This window comes from Lathamus discolor, chromosome 5, assembly GCF_037157495.1.
Source record: "Lathamus discolor isolate bLatDis1 chromosome 5, bLatDis1.hap1, whole genome shotgun sequence".
Taxonomy (NCBI): domain Eukaryota; kingdom Metazoa; phylum Chordata; class Aves; order Psittaciformes; family Psittacidae; genus Lathamus; species Lathamus discolor.
The window spans coordinates 54,961,388-54,985,837 of record NC_088888.1 but is presented as its reverse complement, the minus strand read 5'-3'; the positions used below and the strand labels follow the sequence as shown (position 1 = coordinate 54,985,837).

Genomic DNA, 24,450 nt, shown 5'->3' with positions numbered 1-24,450 from the left:
TATGGTACAGGTATTTGTGCCGAACATCAAGCTGTGTCTTTGTGATTTAAGTGACTTCAAATATCTTAACTCTTTCTGCTCTACCTCTATTTACCATTCGTATTGATGCCTTTATTGGGTTGGTGAGAAAAGAGCTGAGAAGTGAGAAAGCAAGTTTGCTGGGAAGCTGAGAAGATGCATTTGTGTTTTGTGGTGTTTCTCATCTCATGAACACTGGCTGTAGGTCTCAGCAGCACTCATGTTTCAAAGTGTGTGGTTGTTGAGGCCCACTGAACAAAGTCACTGCTCAAGGAGTTGAATCAGTGGTTGTCTGCCCAAGCCTTCTGCTGCAGGTCTGCCTTCGGGGGTGGAGTAAGGTGTTCTTGAAGTTCAGCTGTGTGCAGTAAAGTCTGCTGGAAGTGGATTTAAGCTGGCATGGCAGCATATAAACTGAACCACAGATACAGAACAGTTTCTGCTGACTCTCGTGCAGGTAATTTGTATCATAATTTTGGTTTCAGGAGTGGTAGCAAACTGCTGAAGCATGTGAAAGGGAGAAAGGCAAAAGGCAGCTTACAACTGGCAGCTTCTTGTTGCATGGACCTATTTTAACAGTCAGAGATTAGTGAGCAAAAGCCCAGATTCTTTGGCTTTGAGCTTTGGCTGGCCAAAGGACATAGCTGTGCATCTGTCTGCAGTGGTGCTGCTGTTTCATCAGTGCAGATCCTGCTTGAGCCTGTGTAAGCTAATTCATAGAAGTCACTCTGATGTATAGCCAAGCCTGGAATATGTGACACTGGATCCAATGGCTCTTAACATCATGATGCGTATGGAACATAAGACAGTTCTTCTGGTTGCTCACCTGGCATGGAGGTGGCATGAGGCAGTAAGCTAATTTTGTTACCTGACTTGCTCTTATAATCCATTGCTGTGTAGGAGTGGTGAAGATGGAGTGACTTTTAATTCAATGCTTCTGTCCCTTTGATTGGTTCAGAGAGGGGAAGCTAGGGAGGTCTTGGTCATGTCCTTCAGAAACCTGGGAGAGAGCCTGTATCTCATTGGCTCTGGGGGGGATGTGTTTATCTGTATGCATATGTTTTGACCTTGTCAAACCAGATGTGCAGGCTTTCTTTGAAATGTTTCTAAACAGATCATGAAACTGGCAGTTGTTAATGAGCAAGAGACATGCTGGTGCTACCTGCCAGATCATCAAGGTAGTGCAAAGGGGATTGTCTAAATGCTAGTTCATGTGTTGAAAGTTCATCAGTTTTTTAGAAAAATGGCAAGTACTTGATGTTTTAGTTGAACACTGTTAAGCACCTGTACAAAAGTCCTTTGTGTGTGTGCCTGCGTGCTCCAGTGAGAGGTAAGAGAACAGTGACATCTATCTTACCCTTTCTGGGTATAGTAAACTGCATCCTCATCTTGTTCTGTGGTGGTGGAACTGTGGCGCTGTACATTAATTTAGGATCTGACTCAGAAATGCAGCGTAAACTGTGATCGAAATGCTTTAGTATGTGGTGTAAGCACAGACTTGATTTTATTCACCAGGTGTCCCAGGAAAGAAAGGCACAAAGGGTAAGCCATTTACCTTGAAGCTTCAAGATCTGTGGTATTGTGATAACTTTGCAAAATGACCACAAGTTCCTTCTGGATCTGAGTCTCTCACCTGTAAGATGAAAGCAATGTGGTTCATGGGGAATATTGGAGAGGCTTAGCTTTTTAAATAAAAGTAGCTAAAATTTACTGGAATCATATAATCATAAAATAGTTAAGAGTTGGAAAGGACCTTGAGATCATAAAGTTCCAACCACCCTGCCATGGGCAGGGATGCCGCACACTAGACTATGTTGCCCAAGGCTCTGTCCAGCCTGACCTTGAACACTGCCAAGAATGGAGCATTTACCACTTTTTTGTGCGATCTGTTCCAGTGCCTCACCACCCTCACAATAAAGAACTTCTTCCTTGTATCTAACCTGAACTTCCCCTATTTAAGTTTAAACCTGCTACTGCTTGTGCTATCACTACAGTCCCTAATGAAGAGTTTCTCCCCAGCATCCCTATAGGCCCCCTTCAGATACTGGAAGGCTGCTATGAGGTCTCCATGCAGCCTTCTCTTCTCCAGGCTGAACAGCCCCATCTTCCTCAGCCTGTCTTCATACGGGAGGTGCTCCAGCCCCCTGATCATCCTCGTGGCCCTCCTCTGGACTTATTTCAACAGTTCCATGTCCTTTTTATATTGAGGACACCAGAACTGCGCACGGTACTTCAAGTGGGGTCTCACGAAAGTACCAATGAACTGGAACCAGCACCCTGCAAATTCTTAGGTGTTCCTTTTATTTACACGTATGAGGTTTTCATATTTCAGTGGCTACAAAATAATTCTTTTTATCTAAATGCTGGAGTTTTTCTGCTGCCTTGTACCTACTGTTACAGTATTTGGTAGGCAAAGGCCAGTGTTTCCTGTCAAGAGTCCATGAAGATGTAGGGTTTTGTATTCAAACTCTTCATGTTATGCACAATGCAAGCATTGAAAGTCTGTGGGGTTCAGAAGTCTTGGGCTTGATGCTTAATTGAACTGGGGTGGATTGAAACAGGGATACAAGAAAATGAAGGTATTAATCACTTTAAAGCTTCTGCAGCAATGTTCTCATTGACTTAAAAATTAAAATCTTCCCAAGTGGCCTGATTTCAAACAGCACTGCACTTCTACATTTGGTGTGGCATAGCTCTCCACCTGTTAATACGCACACTGTGTTCTGAAACTAGTGTCTGTCTAGCAGCTGCAGCTGAGTTACACAGTAAAATACGTTGTTCCTTACAGAAAATGCATCTGGTGATGTTTAGCTGCCAGTGAGGGAAGTTTAAATCTGAATGTTTTTTCCTCTCTCTTGACAGCCCTCACTGGTGATGTGGGATTTCTCATAACCCTGTTGCTTCCACTTACACTGTGTGAAACATGGCAGCTTGTGTTAGTGGGTAAAAGTCTCCAAAGAAAGGTAGAAATAATTTGGGGAGTCCATTGGAGTTGAATCAAGTTTTGTTATTGTTATTCTGTTTCTGAATCAGGAATGTTTCTGTTACATTGATACCCATTTATTTTATTTAAACTTTGTTCTTGTTAACAGGCTGTTGCAGATGCAGTCGGTGAGTGGAAGGTGATCTAAGCTTGGCCTGTTCTTACTGCATTAGTGGGGGATGAACATACTTGGACCGTTAGCTTACTTCACCTCTGCAGTGGGGATGATAACCTCCTAAAGATTGCACTCAGTTCCTCAAGAGCAGGGGTGTTTGCTTCCTTTGCGTATCTTAACCTCTAGATCTTATATTCACTGTCCTTGAGAGTCCACAGGGTGCAGTAGCCACATCAAATCTCTCCTTTCCATTTGGAGATAGAGAAATTGTGATGCTGTTCTGTGCTTAATCTGAACAAATAACAAATTTATTTTCAGTCTCTTAATTCTTGCATTTAATTAATTGGTGATTTTAAGAGTGTGTCCTTGTTACAGGAAACACACCAGGCTTAATACTTTAAAGGTCGGTGGAGTTGTGTGCATAAATAAGGGTCATTTACCTAAGCAAGGCTTGAGTTGTCAGCCTCAGCTTCACCAAGGTGGAGAAGCTCTCTTAGGTTAGTTTAGCACCCTTTAGTCATGTATAATGGACTGGAACTTCTTTATAGAGCTTCTTAGAGTTTTAGAATTAACATTACACTTTATATGCTCATTGTAATGTAACTATGTGATTGTATAAAAATAATTCCATACTTAAGATAGCTTTAGAATAAACAGATTTTTTTGTCCATTCTAATTAATCTAACAATGTAATTAGTCTATGCTGTGTTTTACTGACTTGTGCTAGTGCTTTCCTGAAAGCTTCCAGTCTGAAAGCTTCCAGTATCACTTTTAGCTAGGTCACTCTGCCTGAAGAAAAGACTAAAACCATTGTAGCTTAATCTCCCCTTTGCTGGATGTGCATTTCTGTTGCCTTTCATCTTGAGATGCTGTAGTGTTTATTCTGAAACTTACCTTTACTATTACACTGTATGGAATACACTAACAGAATATAAAGTCCGTAAAACTCAGCCTAGCGAGTGCCTCAGTCAGTGAGGCACTAATGAAATGCCATAAAGTTTAGCATTTCTCATGAGGCATTCATGTGCTTTGTTCTTCCTGTTTTTAAAAATGGTGTGTCTGTTGAAATGAATACTAGAGTTGATATTAGTATTTTGGTTTGTGAAGCTTAATCATATGCATTTGTATGCCCCAGTAGCCAGTTATAACATGTCTCCTCTTACATGTTAACCTGTTCCTCTTGCCTTGTGCTTAAAGCTGTTGTGTGTGACCTTATGCTGCAACCTTGTGTTTTTATCTATATGCATCTCTACAGTGCCCTGGAAACTGCTTTTGGGCTCACCAGAGGTGCAGACAGCAACCCTCAAGGGTTCGGTTTCAGGTCTAACACACTGGAAATGCTTCCCGTCTATCTGTGATTTATTCTACAATTTTATTCTGCGAGCTTGATAGACATTTTTAGTATTGGTCGTGAAGTACTACATACATAATTTCATTTTTTGGTCCTACTATTGACTTGGTGTAATCCTTGTCATCTCTCATTGTGCATTCTTTTTAGGGGTCACAACTGGCACATGTACCCAGAAAGCTTTTTATCCATAAGAAGCCACTGTTGCGGAGTTGCAGATTTAAGTAGAATCATTAGTAATGCTTCATGTCTGAGAATGACCCGTAGCAACATTTGAATGTTCCTATTACAGAGGTGATAATAAGGAAGTATGCAGTACTATGAGCAGATGCATGCAGTGTTTGACTGTAGTCTACAGGGCAGAGGTAAAAGAGAGAGGCAAAAATAAAAATTCTAATGTATGTGATACTGCACCAGAGAGCTGTGTGGTGTGCCTGAGCAGCATGCTGTTCCCCCAGCACACTGGGGTCTCCCTGGTACATCCCTAGCATGACCATGTCCGCTTGGTTGTCTCACTGGGAGTCTTCTGCCTTAATCTGCTGTCTTCCTAATTGTGGAAGATTTGTGCTTGGGCCTCTCTTGCCTTCCTTAACTGTTTTCACAGTATGATTGTTGCCACCTTTGCTTACCTTGTAGGTCCCCTGCTAAGGCACAGCATGCTTACTCTTGACTTGGTTTGCCTAAAGTCAGTTCATTGCTTTTTTACATACTTGCTGAAGGAGTTGAGAGAGCCATTTAAACCTAGACCCTCAGAGGAGTTAGGCTTTTTATTACCATTTGTGGCTCTCAGCTTTAATTTTTATGCATATGCCTGCAAAGCCAGACAGAGGTGAGATTGTGCTACTGGTCCCCAAAGTTTCTGTTTGAATTTTACACAGAAAACAGTCAAAAGTTTCCCTTTTGTTCTCGTTGCTGCTGAGATTAAAGCTAGTGAGAGGATACTTTCACATGTTGCTCTTCTGCTCTCATTTGAGTGTGCGGGGATACTTCGTACAGTTCAGTTGCAGGGCATTACAGCATTTTCCTGCCTCATGAAAGGTTGAGAGATACTGACTCTACAGGGCTGTGAAAATACATTTAGAGAATTGCACGATCTTGTTGTTTTGGTTTTTTTATTTCTGTATATCTTTCCAGGACTTGCAGTGGGTGCAGATGGCCAGAGACAAGCTATCGAGTCCACTGAATGTTCTAAAAATAATCAGATACTTCATTGGCTTCTGTGTTGCTAGTGCTGTTGTTCATGTGCAGGGTTTTGGAAAGTAATGCTCATAATTGGAGGATTCATAGTTGATGCTTTATTTTGCTGGGTGCTTAGCCCTAAGCATGGCAAGCAGGTCCTTTTGTTGTCTCATGAAAATGTAAATTGCCTTGTTACTTGCAGGTAAAGTATATTATTCTTCATGCCTGAGAAGGGAGGAAAAAGAGAGAAAGTAGAATAAAAAAATTACGATAGATTTATCAAAATCTTCAGAGGACTTAAGCTGTTCTGTTCACATACTTATTGATTTTTAATGTTCCCCTTAAAAGTACAGTTGGGAGGGTGGTGGGACTTGCAGTGCACTTGCCATAGTCAGGAGTTCAGTCTGTTCCTTTTTTCGCTTGTTCATTACAAATTCCCAGTAACATCCCCAAAACCCCCTGGCAGCTAAACCTAACCAGACAAAGCAGGTATCCAAAAATACGCTAGTATAAATGAAAAAATCCGGAGCGGTAGGACTAACAACAAAAAGCACAGTGTATTCTTATGTGTTTTGTTCTTTGTAAAATTTTTGGGTGCTGACATAGGCCAAATTTGGAGAGTGGCAAATTTTTAACAGGATCCTTAAAAGCCTGGTTTGCCTATCAGGAATATCTTTCCTCTTGAAATTGCTGAATGAAAGAATTAGTACTCCTGTTGACACATAATTTAAAACTTTTCACTGTCTGTTTCTGTCTTGGGGTAGAAAGGGTAAAACTAAGCCTGAAAATCAGCTTTGTCTAAACCATGACATCATCATTTGAATTTGGACTATACTCATATGAGTAAGATGTCTGTCTCTCAGCATGTAAATATCCCCCAAATATGTGCATTTTTAATAGTCTGCCTGATTCAGTCTTTGTCGCCACCAGAAAGGAGCTACCAGGAAACCAACGTTAATTTTAATCATGTATGCTTAATAACATTTTAAGGAGTTAATAAAGAATACCTGGGATTTCTTTCTTGGGAGATACCAAAGGACAGGTAGGGGGAAGGTGTGGAGTAGATTTGCTTTTTTTGATGTAACTTTAAAACATCAGTGACAACCTGTAAAGTAAATGTGGGGTTTGTACTGTTACTTGTTACAGCTTAAAGAACTAAAAATTGACAGCGACCTTTCAGAAATACTAGGTTTCAGTAGCAGTTGCTGCAAGTTATGCTGTGATCCTCCTAGCTCTCAGGCTTTAGTTTGGTTTTCCTCCTCAAAGCCAACTAGTACGTGCAAAATGCCCAAAACCAGAAGTGAACTCGGAGGTTATGAAGTCGGTACTCCTAGTCAGTTTGCTTTTCCTAGTACTGTATTTTCAAAGTATGATTTTCAGACTTAAATATGGCTTCCAAGAGTGCCATCTTTGTTTCTTCTATGAAGGGGAGCTAAATAAGTTTTAAGTCAGCAGAGCGGGACCTGATGTTAAATTCTTTTATTATGAAAATTTTCATTAATCGGTGACTGGATATGAGATCCCTGTGCTTTTTTTATGAGCAAAAGAAAAAAAACCAAGCCACCTGAATACCTTTGTTACTCCTGATCCATGGATAACATTCCAATTTTCTGAATGCCCATCTGTTCTGAATATAATATTTTTTTTTTCTTTGGAGTTCTTGATTTATTCCCTCTCACCATGTGAAAGGACTTGGAATGGCGTTTAGTTGGTGTAGGAAGAACAGGCTCCATACCCCACATTGTCATTGCTAGCTTTGTTTCTTGCTGATGAAAGCAAACAGAAAACCTGAGTAGTGCCCTCCTGGTTGGTGCTGGCACTTCCTGCAGCATCTGTGGCTAGGTCTAGGGTTAAGCCCTGTCTCCTCTCTCTTCATGCCCCTCTTTGCAGAAGCAGGGAGCAGCTGCTCTGGCACTGGGCAAGACAGGGCTACGGGCAGGCATGTTTTTGTCCTCCTGGCTCCCTGCTAATAGTACTCCCTTTATCTGTCCCCTCCATGCTGGAGCAGGGATGTTATTCCCCTGGGTGGGATTGATAGATCATGGGAGAGGAAGAGTATGAATGGAAGAAGTATTCTGCTGATTCATGCTTGGGGTGAGGCCTTGAGGACAGATCTCACTTCCCTCCATTCATCCTAGCTGATTGTGTTTCAGTGAAGTGAGAGGGGCTCTCACACTTCCCTCTTCTTGTTCCCATAGGTCCTGCTGTTCTGGTGATCATGGGTTTAATACTATCTTGATGCTCTGTGGTTATTTAATAGTTCTTAGAGTCAATGTGAGGTGCAGCTCTGGCCTGTTTGTGCCTGTGTGCACACATCAGCAAGTCTCATGAAGGCAAAGGGGAAAGACTGGTTCCTCTTTCACTGAACCTTTTGTACTTTGCTGTAGAAGTTGTCTGCTTTGAAAGATTTCTTGTAACTCTAAATCCAGTGCTCGCAAAGCCACTAGTTTTGATCTAAGGACATGCCCCAGCAAGGAATATAAGAATGCACTGAAATTATCAGGAAATATGCGATCTCTTCATGCGGACCAGCCATCTGGGCAGGACAGTTCATTTTGATGTTGCTTTTACACTGCTGTTATGTAGTTTTTTGTGTCTGGCTGAAGACTGCCACGTGTGTTATCTTGAAGAGATAAAATAGTGTTCCCTTTATAAAACCAAAAAAGTCATCGGCAAATTTGCCATTTAAAATGACCATTACTGTAAGACTCTACCTGATGCCTAAAGATCAGAGAGATTAGATTCTTTTTGATGTGCTGGATCTGTTAAAAATTAATGAGTAATAAAAAGTGCATTTTGAAGCAATGGACTTTAATTGCTGTGCATCAGTGCTTCGTAAGTATGGAGAGAAAATTATGGCAGGTATTTCTTATAGAATCTTGGCAATTGTTTTCTTGGGCTTTTCAAGTAGGTAAGTCTGGTTTTGCTACATTATCTCTTTTGTTGACATCTACCAGTTTGTAGCTTACAGTGTTTTAATGCGAGGGAAAACAATGGGAACCGATTAGGTCCCAGAGGAATTTTTCTTCTTTAGCTATGAATCATAATTTATGTGGCTTCTATTTCTTTGTTGTACAGCCCATTAAGCTGAAATGTTTAGTAGTGACTTTGATTTGATCTTTAATCTGAAATACTGATAAAGAATTCTTAAGAAGTTAACTTATTTTGTGCATGTGCACAAGCTGTCAGGGTAGCTCGAATGCGTGTTGGAGAAGGGGAAAAGGATAAAGCAGCTTGACAGGAATTTGGGACAGCAACTGATGTGACATGTCATTAGTTGCTGTAACTACCAAGCAGTTCTGAAATTCCCAGCTCTTGGTTTCTAGGTGCCTCAGTATGGCATTCTGCAAAGAGGTGGTGATTTCCATGTCAAAAGCCAGTGGTACCAGTCTCCTTTTTAATTTTTTATTAAACCCCCCCCCACAACCTTCTCGGAAAACCTTCCCTAGTTGCGCGTATCTCAAGGTGACTGCAGTTCATATGGAGAGCAGGAGGTCTGTTGTGTTTCTCCCCGTATACTTGTTTGTATGTTCACAAGGATCCAGCCTGTCTGAAGAACGTAAATTGCTCTTTTTTTCTCTACATTGTTTTAAAACTTCCTTCTTCCTCACATTTTCACCGAATTTTTGTAAAGTGAACATTATGTGTCTTTCTGGTTATACTGTTTGTACTAGATATTTCCAAAGCTTCTCTTGATCTTCCTGTTTCTAAAACATATGAAACCAGGAAGATGTTTTGGTATAAACTATTTAACAGCTTGCCAAATACTGCAGTGTTTCCAGGCAGCTTGCTACTACCTTTTGGGTTACCTGCTTTGCTGTCTCTCTCTTCCTCTGCTGGAGAAACTGGCCTAAGTGAATTTATTGGGGTTTATCTCTTTGTGTACTAAATGGATATCACGTGGCAAGCACTGACTGGTTAAAGTTTTACTTTGCTTTGTCACTGTGTCAATTGCATTTCCACAACCCTGTTGTTTTTTGTAGGTGTTGTTGACATGTTGATTTATGAACTTCCTGTTTTTTGAATGTTATATATAGAGGACTCGGCCTGGATATGAGGTACTGAGGGGAAAAAGAGCATCGCGCTTGGCTGCTCACCTTGCCCATTGGACTGTACATAATGGAGACCAAGGAAGAGAAGAAGGAACGAAGACAAGGCTATTTTGCTCGGTAAGGTTACAGGGTTTATTTCAGTCTTGTTTAAAATACAGAACTCCTCATTCTGCCTGTTTCAAAAGGCTTTATAATTTTTCAGGTATGTAAAAAATGAAACCCATGCTTCATTATGTATCCAGAAAGTTCTTTCCTTGCTGTATACTTTATTTGGAGTGGTTTTTTGTGGTTTTGTTGTTTTTTTGGTTGGTTTTTTTTTTCCTTTTGGGTACTGGAGATAAACTCAAAATTTTTATTGTTACTTGTAACACAGAACTGTTCTTGGGTACACAACTGCAGGTAACACTGCATTTGAGCTTACTCCAGTTCCTGAAGATTGTTTATAAAAACAAGCACATCTAAAACATAAATGTCTAAACATAAAGTTTGTCTGATTTCAAATAAACTGCATACTAAATAATATCATCTCATAGGATAAGATCAGTTAAAAAAGGGTAAGCTCCCTAAATCTATCATCTTTATAAATAAAAGCAATGTTTTTGCAGTCAATCATTTTTATCATTTGGAATACATGATTAGTGTATTTTTAAGAAATAAGTGATGTTGATTTCCTAATAACTTGTCTTTGTTAATTTATCAAATCTGTAATCATCTCTGAGCTCTGATGAGGAACTGAAGCTTGCTTACTCTCAGAAGGGTAGGAGGGGGAGGAAATCAGTGTAAAAAGCATCTTTTGACTCAAAGTTACATTCTGCATCATTGAGGAGGAAAAGCATATGCTCCCTCCACTCTGTACTAAGTAACTATTAGTGAAACTGCACTGAAACACTAGCCTTAGTGCATTACAAACATACCTGTTGCACCACCAAAGTGTAGGGAAAAGTTGCAGCACTTTATTTTTGCTCAGGTGGTATGTAGTGGTGGCTAAAGACCGGAGGATGTGTTGTGGTGTAGGACATCTGTTAATGCCAGGTAACTTGCTTCCTTTTTGGAGAAATGCAAGTATGTTGCTGATGACAGAAAGGAATGTTGCAGTTTTGGGTTTTGAGAAGGAAATAAAAATAATGTCACCTATAGCAGAGAAGGCATCAAGAAGAAGAAAGCAGAAGTAGCTAAAGAGATTGTGCTAAGGAACAAGTAACTTCTTGTTACAGAAGACTGAGGCTTTGAGAGACATGTCTGTGTAAGATGCTTCAGTTTTGAAAACTGCTTTGAGTCCTTTCTAAATGCTGTCTGTTAAACAGCCTCAAGAGGCTTTCAGCATAGTCCCTGATGTGCATTTCATTTGTTTTGCAGCTTTTCTGTGTTCTCTATGGCTGTTCCCTTTTAAAAATGCAGAGGGGCAGTGTGTCTTGTATGGGTGTAGGGCATCAGGCAAGGGTCAGAACGACCTGAAATTAATTCTTAGTTCTAGCACTGTGTAACTTTGGGGAAGTCTCTTTCCCTGCTGGCTTGCAGCTTTTTTCTTCAGGTAGGTTGCAGGCCCTTGATTGAAATTCCCACTCTAAGCAAACCCGTATGATTTCCACAAGAATGTTCTCACAGATCCTCAAGGCATGTTTTAATAGAAGCTAAAATAGGTCAGAAGGTGGTATAAGCCCAGCTTAACTTCCTGTACATTGGCTTCATGTACAGTCAGGGGCAGAAGCAGAACTGAATAGACATGTCCTTGATTTTAGTCTAACAGCTGAAGTCCATCATGCTTCCTCTAGCAAACAGGTGTCCTAGCACCTCACAGATGAATGGTGAAAATGCTTTACATGATGACCCATGTAAATGTCATATGAATACCTGGGAATAATAGGTTGCTTATGTACTGCCTTCAGTATTAAGGCAGTTCTAACAATTTAGCTTTTGCCTTGACGTAGACTGGAGTTCCCATCTTAGGTGACTGATACTGAGACACAGAGATAATTTCATCAGGTGCATGTTTTGCTGTTGCTGACAGTTTTGTTGTTTTGTATTTTATAATCTCTAGACACCTCTTCTATCCTTGAATTAAAACACCCAAGTTTAATAAGTTTTCACCTTCATACTGTTTTGTGTGCTATTTCAGACACCCTCCATTTCCTGATAGCTTGGGCTCATACTTGCTAAGCTAGGAGCAACCTCAGCTGGTTCCCCAACACCTCTACTTCCATTACTATTTTTTTCCCCTTCTTATTGCTGCTATATTTTCTGAGCCTAAGATAATAATATTTATGAAATCTGAATTTATGTATAGTAAACTTTCTTATGAGATAAGTACTCTCCCCCTTACCCTGTTGCCTGAGCGTTATTTTTGTCTATGATCAGATGTTTATGGGAGAAGACTATTGCTTACCTAGGAAGAGAATGGGAAATGGGGTAGACTTTTTGCCAGCAAGAGGGAAAACTGTGCTCCATGTCAGGAGGGTGGGGGAGAGGGGTCTGCTTTCCCCGCTCGCTGTGGCAGATTAAGCCATAAGTACGTAAGTAAACCCTCACTGTTTTTTTTTTTTTGCTTCCTACCAAATGCTGCTTTACACGCTGTGTTTTGTGGTGAAGGGCTTATTTTTTCCTTGGTTGGCAAGAAATGAAGCAAGTAACTTTTCTAACAAAATAGAAATCTCTACATAACTTTTTAAAGACTGATTTAGATTCCTTATGCAGCGAAGATGTTACAGCTTGTGGGAGTTTAACAGGCAAGAAATAAAAGTATAAGAGTAACATGCAAGCATAAATTTCTCTTATGCAATAAGTCCTTATTTAAGACTGCTACTCCTACTTAAAGACTATTCTGTGTAGTTAAGTTTTTCTTACCTAATTCTTCAAACCTTGTTTTTAGGCTGTTCTGCTGACTTCTGTGTCATTAGCTCCCAAACAGACCAGTATTATCCCAGCTCTTGCAAAGAACTGTCTCCTCTGGCTGTGAAGTCTGTCCTGGTATCCAACAAGTTCAAAACCAAATGTACAGTATAGTATAGATGTACAGTGACACAACTGTGTGTACTGGGTCCCTGACTTCACTATGATATTTGGTTCCTTTTAGTATGATCATGTGCCCTTGAACCCTGGTACAGTTTGACATTTCCCTTTGCTTGTTCTTTCATCTTCCCTCTCCCTACAGAATGGAGAACCTCTCGGTTTTCCCCTGCCCATTGAGCAGGGACAAATTCAGAGGTATTAAACCTTGTGAAATGAACAGCTATTAAGATTATAACTTAATTTAAAAAGAAATTACCAAAATGAGTGACATATGTCACATGGAAAGAATTGCCTTGAATATAAATTGGTAGTCTGGAACACTGAATGTAGAGCTTGAAACTGGAATTGCTTTGTGTGTGCTATTGTTTGACACTGGATATATTTAGACAAGAAGTTCTAGGAGATGAGGACTTGTAAGAGAAGAGTTTCAACAGCTTTCTGAAAGAATGAAAAAAGGGGCTTTCAATTTCAAGTTTTCTGTGTCTCTTGGCCTTCCTCAGTTGCTCAGCATTCCCTGTGCTTATAGGATCTATCTATGATCTATGTCAAGTAGCTCTCTACTAATTTCCTAGCAGAGAACTTAGCAGTGCTTTAGCTGAAAAACTGTTATTTTTCAACAAGTCAACCAAAATTCTTACATTAATTTTATCAATAGTTAAGTCTCCAGCTCGTGGTGACCTTAATCTGAAGAATGCTGTATACAGATGAACTGCAAAACTGGTACTTACATTGAATGATTTTTTTTAATAAATTCCAGGGGAATTGAGTTTTAGTTATTTTAGTTCTCAGTCTCTTATCTATATATATATATATTTTTTTTTTCCCCTCAATCATCACTGAGCCAGATTTCTGAGGTCAAACATGAAGTGCTTCTACGAGGGGAAATATTCTCACTGGGATTTGGGTGCTTTTGTGTTTGTTGGATTTGCATTGGTCTTGTTACCATTCTTTTGAAAACTACATAAATGCCTGGGACATGCTCCAAAGCCCATACGAGTAGGCAGAGACTCCCCTTAACTTCAGATTGCTTCTACTGTATCAGAAGCCAAAGCCAGTTGTTCAGCCTGGCGTTCACCTTGTGTTGCCATATGATGTGAATATTTAAGGGAAGTAAATGGATCTTCAGCATGCTCTTTTTTAGTTTAGATTCTCAGCTTAGATACTTAAATTTACATTAATGCAGATTAAGGTTTGTACATTAAACCCAAGATTTACAAAAATATATGTAAGTGTTTAGTACAGTTACCATTTGCTTGTTACCAGGTTCTAATCTACAGCTTTTTTTCTTCTTCTAATTATTTTTTAATACCTAAAATTAAGTAAAACGGACCATACAAGAAATGGTATACAGCATTCCAATCACATTAGTTGTTTGTGACCTAACGCTATTTCTCCTTTGAAACATTCACAACCCACAAAGACAGGCTTCATTAATACATAGCTGCAGAGCTGCAAACAGCTGGAATATGGAAAACTTAGCTGTAGAAGGAGTCTCATACATACTTGTCATATTGTTATGGTCTTTCCCTGGTCCTTGCTCTTGGCTGGTGTTGGAGGCAGGATGCATGGACCCTTGGTCTGATGCATTGTGGTAACTCCTTGGTCAGTCTTCTACATATTACAGACTAATAGGTTTATAAACACCTAATTTGAAATTTTACTGGCTTTGCTCTGGTTTATTCCCATAATCAGTGTTTGTATGCTTCATATTTTTTATCCCTATAGGTATTAAGACATAGAAAGATGATGAAATAAGAAAACTGCAGCAAGCATGGAGGGAATGTATCGAGAGAGTATTGATGATGGTTAGGAAGGAGGGAAAGCCAGATAAGGAATATATGCACAAACATACTTTTCTGAGGGCATCTCCTGTATGTAAGACTTTGTCATAGGTTTTTCTGTTAGGTACTTTCCTTGCTGGCCAGTGTTATTGTATCCATGTAACAGGGTTTTTGCTGCATGCTCCTCAGATCACTGTTTCTCTAGCAATAATCTCCTCGCAATTGTTCTTGCTCTGCTGAGCCAAAGTGTTGATGTTTATTCAGGTTTCCTGTAGCACCCATAATTTATTTCGTGCTTTTAGAAGGAAAACTTTCCACACGTTGTTTTTAAAACAAGCCGTTGTGGAGGTTTATCTTGGGTGTGAAGAATAGTCAAGCCAAGATCCTGCAGATGCTTAATTTTTTTTAAATGGCTCTAGGAAATAATACATCATTTCAGCTCATCTGTATAATGGAAATTTCTTAGCTCTGCTTCCAGATATATAAGCATTACTTCACAATCCTGTTATTGAAACTAAAACACAGTATTGCGTTTTACTCACATTGTTTTGGCCAATAACGTGTATGCCTGATGCATTTTATTTTCTAAGAAAACGCTACAGATACCACTATTTCAGATTTATGGGGTGCAATTGATATTATTTGCTCTGTTATTTAGGGATGTGTGTGCAGGATAACTGATTTGTTATGTTGGATGCTGAGAGAACCCATTAAATACTTTCTGAAACATACAGTATTGTGATTTGCCTTACAGTTACTTAAAATTGAGAGGTTTCAATGTTTTTAGCAGGCTTGCAGCCTGCTGCTGTGTAGGTTAGCATTTCAGCTGTCCTTTGCAATCACTGTAGTTTTCAGACACTGAAGAATGTTTAGAATTTCACAGACAGCACCATGAGGAGCTTTTGAGTAGAGCTTTGGGAGGTTGGTTAAGGCCTTCAGAAGCTTGAGACACGCTGTTCATTGCTCACAAACTTACTGGTGTGTGTGTATATATACATATATATATATAATAATAGAAAGAAATTCTTTTTGTGATGGGTGTAAACCTGGAGAATGAGAGTTGGGGGGGAAGTTGAACCTGCTTTCTCTGACACATACTGCAGTGCAGGGGAAAAGTTACGTTGAACAGCTGCTTGTCTTGGGAATTGTGTCCTCATCTCACATTCCTGTAGCTCTCTGGACTGGGAGGTTTTGAGATGAGTGGTCTTGTAATTCTGTAGTACAGGATGAGAGTCAGCAGAAGAGCATGAATTACTGTCCTCTACTTAGCCTGTGAATCACTGAATTATTCTCAATGTGAGTGCTTCCTCTGGGAAGCGTAAACCAGGCAGTGGTTTCTGCAGCCTCGGTTCTTTCCAGCGCTTTTATCTTCAAGAGTATGGAGTCATTTAGGATTGAAGAAGAATTCTGTTATTGGATAACAGAGTTAGTGGAAGTATTTAATGGGGCCCTGAGGCTTTCTTCAGGGTTTTACAAAATTTTCCAGTACCAGAAATGCTATTTATGGAGATAGAAAGCTTGCATAAGATGGGAAGCATGGTTAATCTCCTCACCCGTTCACTTCCCTCTGCATGTGAAGTGAGACTGGGTAGCAGTGTGGGCTCTGTATAAAGAGGCTTTTTTTTAGAAAAGAGAAAAAAGGCAGAGTTTTATGATGTTCTTGATTTCTTTGAGGACTACATCACAGAATATACAGAGAAAAGAGTTTCTGTTTATTTACTCTTCAAACATGCAGTGTCACACCAGCAATTACAAAAATGTCACTGATGACCTTGCAAGATATGTATAAGCTGGCTTGTTAGGCAGCAAGCATACTATGACCACATATTTACTTGTCCCAAAGGGATATTTGGGTGTCTCTGATCAGCCTTTATAAAGAAACTGCAAAAAAGGGAACTTACTTAGCCTCCATTTAGAACATAAATAGTAACATGATAGTTCTTTAATTGTAGGAGTCTGTGCAATTTTGATAAGAGTTGCTATTACCATAGTTGTATTTTGTCTTCTTCCACGTGGCTTGCAGCTGTGTATGCCAAGACATGAGGGGTGTGCTGGAGGCTCCTGGTGGGCCATGCCATCTAACTTTTTCCTCTTGGAAAGATTTAAAGATGTTGTATCCTAAAGGCTATAAAATTTGGGGCCTTCATAAGATGGTTTTCTGGATAGGTGAGATAGAGACTTTTTACTGTTGTCTGTAGGAAACTAATATAATTAACCTTATAAATTAAGCTGTGTTTCTGTAGTGTGTGGTGTTCTCCCTTCAGCCTCCCAAATGTATCTTCTCTTCTGCTCTTAGGACCCACTGCATAAAATTCTGTTTAATCCCAGTGAACTGTTTAAAAATTAAGCCTAGCTTAAACACTGGTGGAACCTCAGCATTAATAATTGGTGGTGGATGTGTGGTTCCACAGTCAGTTTTGAAGTGATGCTGTGAAAGATGCTATTGAAAGAGGCAGCCCCACTCAGTCTTCTGGTTTTGCCACATCTCTTACTGATGGCAGAGCTGATAGGAAGGAGATGCTGTGGCATGAAGGCCCATTCCAGAAGCAGCCAGAGTTTTGTTTAAATGACAGGGAGGCACACCCTGAAGAGATGCCTGATGGTATTGACTTTTTGGTGGTGCTGTTAAATCTCTCTTGCTTGTGCTCTGAGAAATCCAGCTGTTTTACCACCTTGTGGCAGTAGTCCTGGTCAGCTTTCCGGAGCTTTGTACCGTATGATATTAGGGCATGTAGTGTTACAGTATTTTGAGAAGAAGAATCAGCATTGTGAGATATGTCAGAGTTTGCTGGACTGAAGAAAGCCCAGGTTGATAAGAAGCTAGATAAGTCCCTTCAGAGAAGGTTGCTGGTGTTTCTGGCCCACAGCCAAAGTTGCTTGCCTTGTGTCTGCTGCTATGATTCCACTTTTGCCCTTTTGTTTCTGCATGTGCCATGCTACATTGGGTTGTTGGTTTGGCTGGTGGGATGGTCTGTTTCTGGTAACAGTGCTGCATCTTTAAAGGGAAAGATATGAATTATACCTGCAGGAATGTGCTTTTGGAAAGAGGCAGTTTTTCCCCCCCTCTCTGTCCAAGTGATTGGAAAGCCTTATATAGCTAACTAAGGGAATTTTGTTGGTAAAAGAAGTGCTGTGGATCCTGCATGGGTATGCTTCATGCTTATGCTGAACTGGAGCTGTTAGTTGCATGTTCTGCAGTTTCTGCTGTGTGCCTGTGGACAGTGGGCTCCCCACTCCTGTCTCTCCCCCAGGAAATGAAGCTTTTCCCCTTTTCCCTAGCACCTTGGGCAAGGTAAGAGGCTGTGTGGATATTCCCAATGGCATTAGGTTCCCTCTGGTGCCAGGCTGGTAAACTTTCATGTCCTCAGCATTAATCCAGCTTCCAGGCTGGGTTTTGACAGGATTTCTCCAAACCCTGCCCCTGCCAATCTGATAATGGAGAGGTGTGTTCTAAGTGTAGGTTTGCAGTGGGTTTTTTTGGTCCTGTTCTGTAGTCTGGGCAGGGAGTGTTGCCTAGGATCATCTGAAATTTAAGCATCTATGTTAGCTAAACTCTTAAGTCTCCGGTGCTATTCCATTGAGGTCCGTGGGATTTGTCTTGTTGATTTATGTGGGAGAAAATCCCAAGGAGAGCAGAGAACTGGTTAGGAATTTGGGGAGGAGGGACAGAATTGTCCTTGTGCTGTAAAACCTTTGTAATGTAAACGAGCCATAAATCAGCTCTTTGGTTGTCTAAATGCACTATTTTCCTGTTAGACAGCAGTCTGGCACAGAGAACTTCTCTTGTGTAGCACTTAATATACTGATAGGAGCTGTCTTCCCCTATTTTTCTGGAGTGGCTGGTTTTATTTCAGTAGGTGTAAACTTAACATCTAGCCAATCACAGGTGAATTTAGATTCTATTTTATGGTTTTGGCATAACAGTGCATTTCTGTCAGCTGCTGGATTTTTGCTTTCAGTAATGCTTCTATAAATACATGGCTTCAAGGTGTTAATCACGTGTTTCAATCAGCCTTTAAAAATCACATCTCCTTAAGCAGAAGATTTAGCTGTACGTTCAGTGTCTGTGGTGAAAAGATGGTGCTCCTCTATCCACCTGGAGCACAGCAGGTGCTGCATGTAGCAGTTCTGATTGCCTAAAGCTGGGAAGGGTTTTTTTGGCATTATAGAAGTATTTTGTGTTACAAATGCTGCCACCACCACCCCTCTCCCTCCCCCCCCCGCAATCTGGGAGTCCGTTAAAACTACAGCATATGGCTCTGGTCCCGTGAAAAATTTGAGCATTTCAGCAATTTGAGGAATCAATCATACTGTTAGGTTCAACAGCAGTGAAAACTGCTGGTGGCAACAGAGCTGGAGCAACGGTGGTGGGAGCAGGTCCAGGGCGGTGCTGCTGCAGGTGAAACGCCAGGGCATTGCGAGAGGAAGGGAGGCCACCATCAGATCAGCCCGCCCGCCTGCAGCAGCAGGACCCGGACCCAGCGTGCCAGGAGGCTTTCCTTCCCAGCCCCGAAAGGAAGGGGCACGGTGGGGGTAGTGGAAGGCAGCAGGACGGCGTGTCGCACAGCACCCGCCTTATCTGGCTGCAGCCGGCCGCATCTGCTAGGAGGCCGTTGTCCTTGAGCGCAGCAGGGCACTGACGATAGCTGGCCTGCGTCCACCTGCCGCACTCCTGCTCCGCAGCTTCGGGGCAGAGGGGGGCACTCAGCCCTGCCGCAGCCTCGGGGCATGTGGCTGCTGCCGGGAGTGGGGGCACTCGGTGTTAAGCGGAGGGGTTGCCTTAAAAGGTCAGATCCCAACTGTCCGTCTTCCTCAGCTGTTTATTCTAATTCAGCGCTTGCCTGAGGTGTGGTGGGACCTTCTGGCCTTACAGAGTCCGGAGAACACAGAGGTGGAGCAGAACCTCTTGTGTTCTCCTCTTGCCCCTTCTTGTCATGTTGGTGAAGGCAAGGTTTACTTTTTGCCTTTTGTTTTTCCCCTGCAGTAGTTGCTTCTTCCCTTCCAACCATACGCATTTTGATCACATGTTTAAAGTTTTAGCTGAAGAATAAATGAAAAAATCCAAATATTTTTTAATCATAAAGCATAAATATTACAATATTTGATGTAAAAAAACAGAAATTTTAAGACACTGTAGTTAACAAGCGTAAATATAATGGAGGACTGTTACAATGCTTTGGCTACTGAAAAATATCAGGCCATGCAAATATGCATTTTAGCATAGGGTATATGCGTATGAGAAGTTTTCTTGGTACATGCCTGCCATGTGACTGAACCATGTGGGCAAGCCCTACCCTATTGTGTCATCTTGATACTTATCGTTAATGGCCTTTTGACCTTGGTATTAGAAAGGTCATATTTTGTATAGAAGCATTGATGCAAACACCTCCTCTAGGTGGAGGGGGATTATCTTTCCCATTTATGAAATATCCATTGTGTGAGACCATACCAGTCATTATTCCAGATACTGAAGCTACAGATCCCTTTTTTTCCCACCTGTTAGCAGCATTGCTGCGTGTTTTCTTAGTACTGTAACCCGTGTAACAGGGTCTTTAGTGCACTTGGGCATTTCCTCTCCTGTGAGTGTCAGTTAATGGGAACTCCATTCAGAAAGCCCATTAAACTGCTCAATGTACAAGCTAGTTTGTGAGGTTTTTGGGGACAGTGAATTCAAACACGGGACAGTGAATTCAAACATAGAACTGAGACACAGCGGTGAGTTTGGTGTTGTTTTTAACGTTTACTGTGAAAAACTTGAAATACAACCTCTTCCACTTTTGCCAGTATGCTTCTTGCTGTAAATTTGTTCCTGAACAGATGAGTTTGCAGCCTTTTTATAAGCACATGCACAGCATCTCTTATGCTATAAGCTCCAGCTGTGATTAACAGAATTCCTGAGAAATATGTGGTGATATTTGAATATATCTGGCATGATTATGAAAGTTAGCATTTAAAAACGTAAGTTTGACTTTCTTTTTCGTGCTGCTTCTCCCCCCCTACCTGTCTTCTCTATTCATCATAGAATCATAGAATAGTTAGGGTTGGAAAGGACCTCAAGATCAGAAAAGAAGTTGTATGGGTTTTTTTTTGTTTTTCCTTTTTAAACTACTTTTGTTTGTAGAGTGGTGCAATGATGCAGAGAGCCTTGACATTTAAGTGTTAATTTTTAAGGTTACTTCTTAAGTAAAAGCAGAAGCTAATTCAGAGAGACAGGTGCTTTAAATCTCAGTCCCCCTCTTTTAACCCTTAAATAGTCATTTAAATAAAGAAATAATTGCATATTTTTACTTCAGTTTGATCACTGACTTCTTGACCATGGTTACTTCTGGATCCTCCCAGCCTTGCCAGTCAGCAGTCATACAGGTGACTTCACTTACAGTCAACTTATTTAACGTTAAGATCCTTTTTATGGAGAAAGCATCAATTTCTTCTCTTCCCTCTTGCTGCTGGAGAAGCAGCCACCGTTTCCTTGTGCTTCGCAGCAGGGGATGCTGCTCTTCTCCCAGTCCTCGCAGTGCAAACCTTTTCCTTAGCACTTCAAGCCAGCTGATGTCAGGGGGAGTAGTGGCTCTGGGAGCTGGCACTGGGACAGCAGCTGGAGGGAACCCAGCACTGGCTGGAGGTGACCGGGCAAGGCCGTTCCTCCCTTGGCAGGGCTTCGGTGCAGGGAGAGCATCTTGCTAAGCTGTTTTATGAAGAATCTGTTGCATGTGTAGGAGTGGTTTGGGCTGATTGATGAACACCACAGTGGGAGAGAGTATCTGGCATCGCTAGCAGAGAGAAGGAGAAGCAAGATGGGAGTGTGGTAAGAGTCAGGTTGGTATTATTGACAAGGTAGAGAGTTGTGGTGCAGATTTCATTGAGCAAGCCTATTAAGTGAACATCAGGCACACTTAAAGGACTTGGCCAAAGGGAAGGATTTCTTCATTTTGCCTTCTGCCTAAAGCTGTTTTGTGAGAGCCTGCAGTAAAGTGAGGTTATAAGAGAAGGAATTGAATAAAACAGGTTTCCAAAATCCTTTCCCTAGGGAAAAGGTTTTATTAAATTGTTGTCATGGTAATGGCATTGTTGAATACATCATAACCTCTTTTGCTAAGTAAACAGAAAATATGGGGATACTTTTTGCCTTTGAAAATAGAAAGTTTATTAAGCTATATGGTAGCATTATATTCCTAAATCTAAGAAAATAAAAACTTTCTGACAGCTCAAAGCTCTCTTGAATTTTATCCTGGGAAGTTGCGATTATTTCTGCCCTACCCCCTAACATATGTAAGAGAGCTTAATTGGGTATTTAAAATTTCCTGATATCAATCAGAAAACTGGGAGGAAAATCAGCATACTTTTTCCTGTCAGAAGGTACAATGTCTTTACTTTTCCAGAGCAGCTTTACCAGAAATACTTCCCTCAGCATTACAGGTGATGAAACAGAGGTAGAGTGACTTATTTTTGCAAGCTAAGAGCAGTATCAGGAAGAAGATGGACATAACCCTGATTGTCAGTACAGCACTTTACTCTTTGGAGCATGCCAACTTTCTTGACTGTTGCTGATGACTGACCATGTGTGAAACCTGGTGCTGGTATTTGTTATAAATTAGTAACAGGAATTCTGGTAAAAGTTGAAATTTCCCATTTTGACCTGTGCTGCTGTGACATTAATCAGAGCTTCATTTAGTTGCTATATGTCATTTGGAATGAAGATCAGATTATGGATTATTTAGTGTCTGAAACCACATTGTCTTGTCATCTTTTTGCCCTCTGCAGTTAACTGTTTAAATCTCTCATAAGAAACGTGTTCCATCCCTTATTTTTGCCTTGATAGTCTGTTTTAATAGTAAACATATAGCCTTGTGGCTCGCCCATTTCCAAAACAGGATGCATACCAGCCTGAAATGACTTGTGTTTTATGGAGCATGCCTTCTTGCAGGGTGGAAGCTCTTTAGTTTTAGGAGGATTTCTCACTGAGAGGGAACAGCTTTGTATTCATTCCTGTTGAGAAGTGAAAGCAGCCACACTGAGGAAGTCCGGAGCTAAGCGTTACAGTCTGGCAAGCAGTCTGACTTCTTTTGGCTTTGCAAACAGTAATGATATATTTTGTCTGAGGTCGTGTATTCGTGAGGTTGCATTAGATGGGATGAGAGCACAGCAGTGCCTGGAGCTGGCTGGGTTGTGCTGGCACCAAGCTGGTGAAGGGGAGATGGATGATCTGTGTGGGCTGGAATATAGCTGACTAGGGTCTGACCAGTGGGTGCCTAATGGGAGTTTTTACTGTAAGGTTTCTGTGTATAATTTTTTTTAATTTCATGAGTTTGATTTATTCAGCAGTTCTGGATGGGTGAAGAAACACATGTAGGGTACAAAGGAATTACTACATATTGAGTGCAGAGGCTTGAATTAAGATGAAAATGTTTAATTCTGAATAAAATAATTGGGGTGTATGTAATTTTGTATACAAAGTAAATGAACAGGAATCTTGCTAGGAACAAACCAGATTAAGATGCTGGAAGCATTTTAAAGCTCTTTTTTACAAGTTTGGTTAATCTTACTGCATAAATGCATAAGTGGATTTAAAAAAAAACCAGCATTTGCAGAACATGATCTGTTTGTGCTGTGCAGGATGTCAAGCTGATTGTATGCCAGATATCAAGGCATGTTTTAGAGGATGCACATTGTGGAAAATTCCCAAAAGGAAAACTGTGTCAGCTTCAAGATAAAATGAAGATTTCTTCTCCCTTCCCTCTTCTTTTGTTTTTTATTAATATAACTTTTTGGGGTCACTTTGATGCTTTTCTTTCTAAAGCAAGAGTTGTCTGTGGTGTATGATTTTTTTCTTTTTTTTTTTTTTTGTTAATGCATCATCAAAATTGTGCTTTAGGAGTTATTTTAGAATATTCTATGTAGTGCTCTTTGTCTAATTATTATAGATCAGCTGAGGTCCTACTCAGTTGTTTGTTAGGCATCTCTGCTGAATACTGTTAACCAAAACCAAATTCAATTTCTAGGAAAAAAGAAATATTGTCAGATTTCCATTTCTCGATTGTGTCAGTGTCAAAGTTGCAGAGCTTTACTGGTTGCTTGTAGCCTTCTACTGAAAGTTGTGCAGATGAGATGGCACCTCGTTTCTCTCATCAGTTTTCTTTTTACACTAACCATGTACATTCTTAGTGTAATGGCAGTTCAGGCTCTTTTACTTTAAAAATGTATTTGCCTTTTGTAGGCAGTCAAACAGACTTGGGTCTGGAAGATGAAGCAGGCTGTTTCTTGAAATCTTCCCTAGCTCTTTTCCTGTAAGTCAGTGCCTAAGCTATTAAGCAGTCAGTTGCAAATTGATTTAAGTGAGCGCTGCTAACCTTGTATTTTTACCTGCCTACTATGAGATTATGTCAATTTCAGTTCGTTAGTCTTCATTACATGGTATGGGGATGTTCTTTGTGTTCTAGAAAGCTTCTGCTCTCTGTTCCTTCTGTAAGGTAGATGTCTGAAAGATCTTTGCAGCCACCTCACAGTGCCCCTTAAGAACCTGTTCCTCTGATTCTCATGGAACTTGGTGGAAGAGCCCCCATGCCATCCACTGTATACAGTAATAGACTGAAAACTTTCACTGGGAAACTCTGTTTGAACAGATTTAGGAAACAGCTTATCAGTTGTTGCTCAGAAGACGCTTTGAGGAGCTGCCTCTATATAAATTCAGAAGAAATGTTTTGCCTGTCAGAACCAATTAGCTTGAGAAATGTTGTCTGGTGTCTAAATGAAATTACAGATGTGTAAGACTCTTCAGAAACCAGAGTGGTTTTGCAGATAAGCTGTTTGTTTCTCCCACCCTCCCTTTTTCTCTCTCCCTCTTCCTTCCCATAGCAACTTTCCTGGTAAAACACAACATACTCGTTCACTTCGATACTGAAAACCAAACACCTTCTCCAATAACACCGTATCTGTTCACTGGAAAAGATGCATATTGTTTTGTCTGGAAGGCT

At 40.7% G+C, this 24,450-nt stretch overlaps 1 protein-coding gene across 8 annotated transcripts in view; it reads left to right on the top strand.

Annotated features, from left to right (window-relative positions):
* The window catches only part of NCOA7 (nuclear receptor coactivator 7), an 84,438-nt gene that overhangs the window by 9,523 nt on the left and 50,465 nt on the right, over positions 1-24,450 (top strand). For 6 of the 8 annotated variants that reach the window (XM_065680943.1, XM_065680941.1, XM_065680947.1 and 3 more), the window contains one exon: positions 9,678-9,809. In XM_065680943.1, coding sequence (XP_065537015.1) covers positions 9,760-9,809 — 50 coding nt within the window. In that variant the 5' untranslated portion in view covers positions 9,678-9,759. Of the gene's footprint in view, positions 1-8,001; positions 8,476-9,565; positions 9,587-9,677; positions 9,810-24,450 lie in introns of those variants that run through there. The other 2 variants (XM_065680946.1, XM_065680944.1) reach the window with 2 other exon arrangements.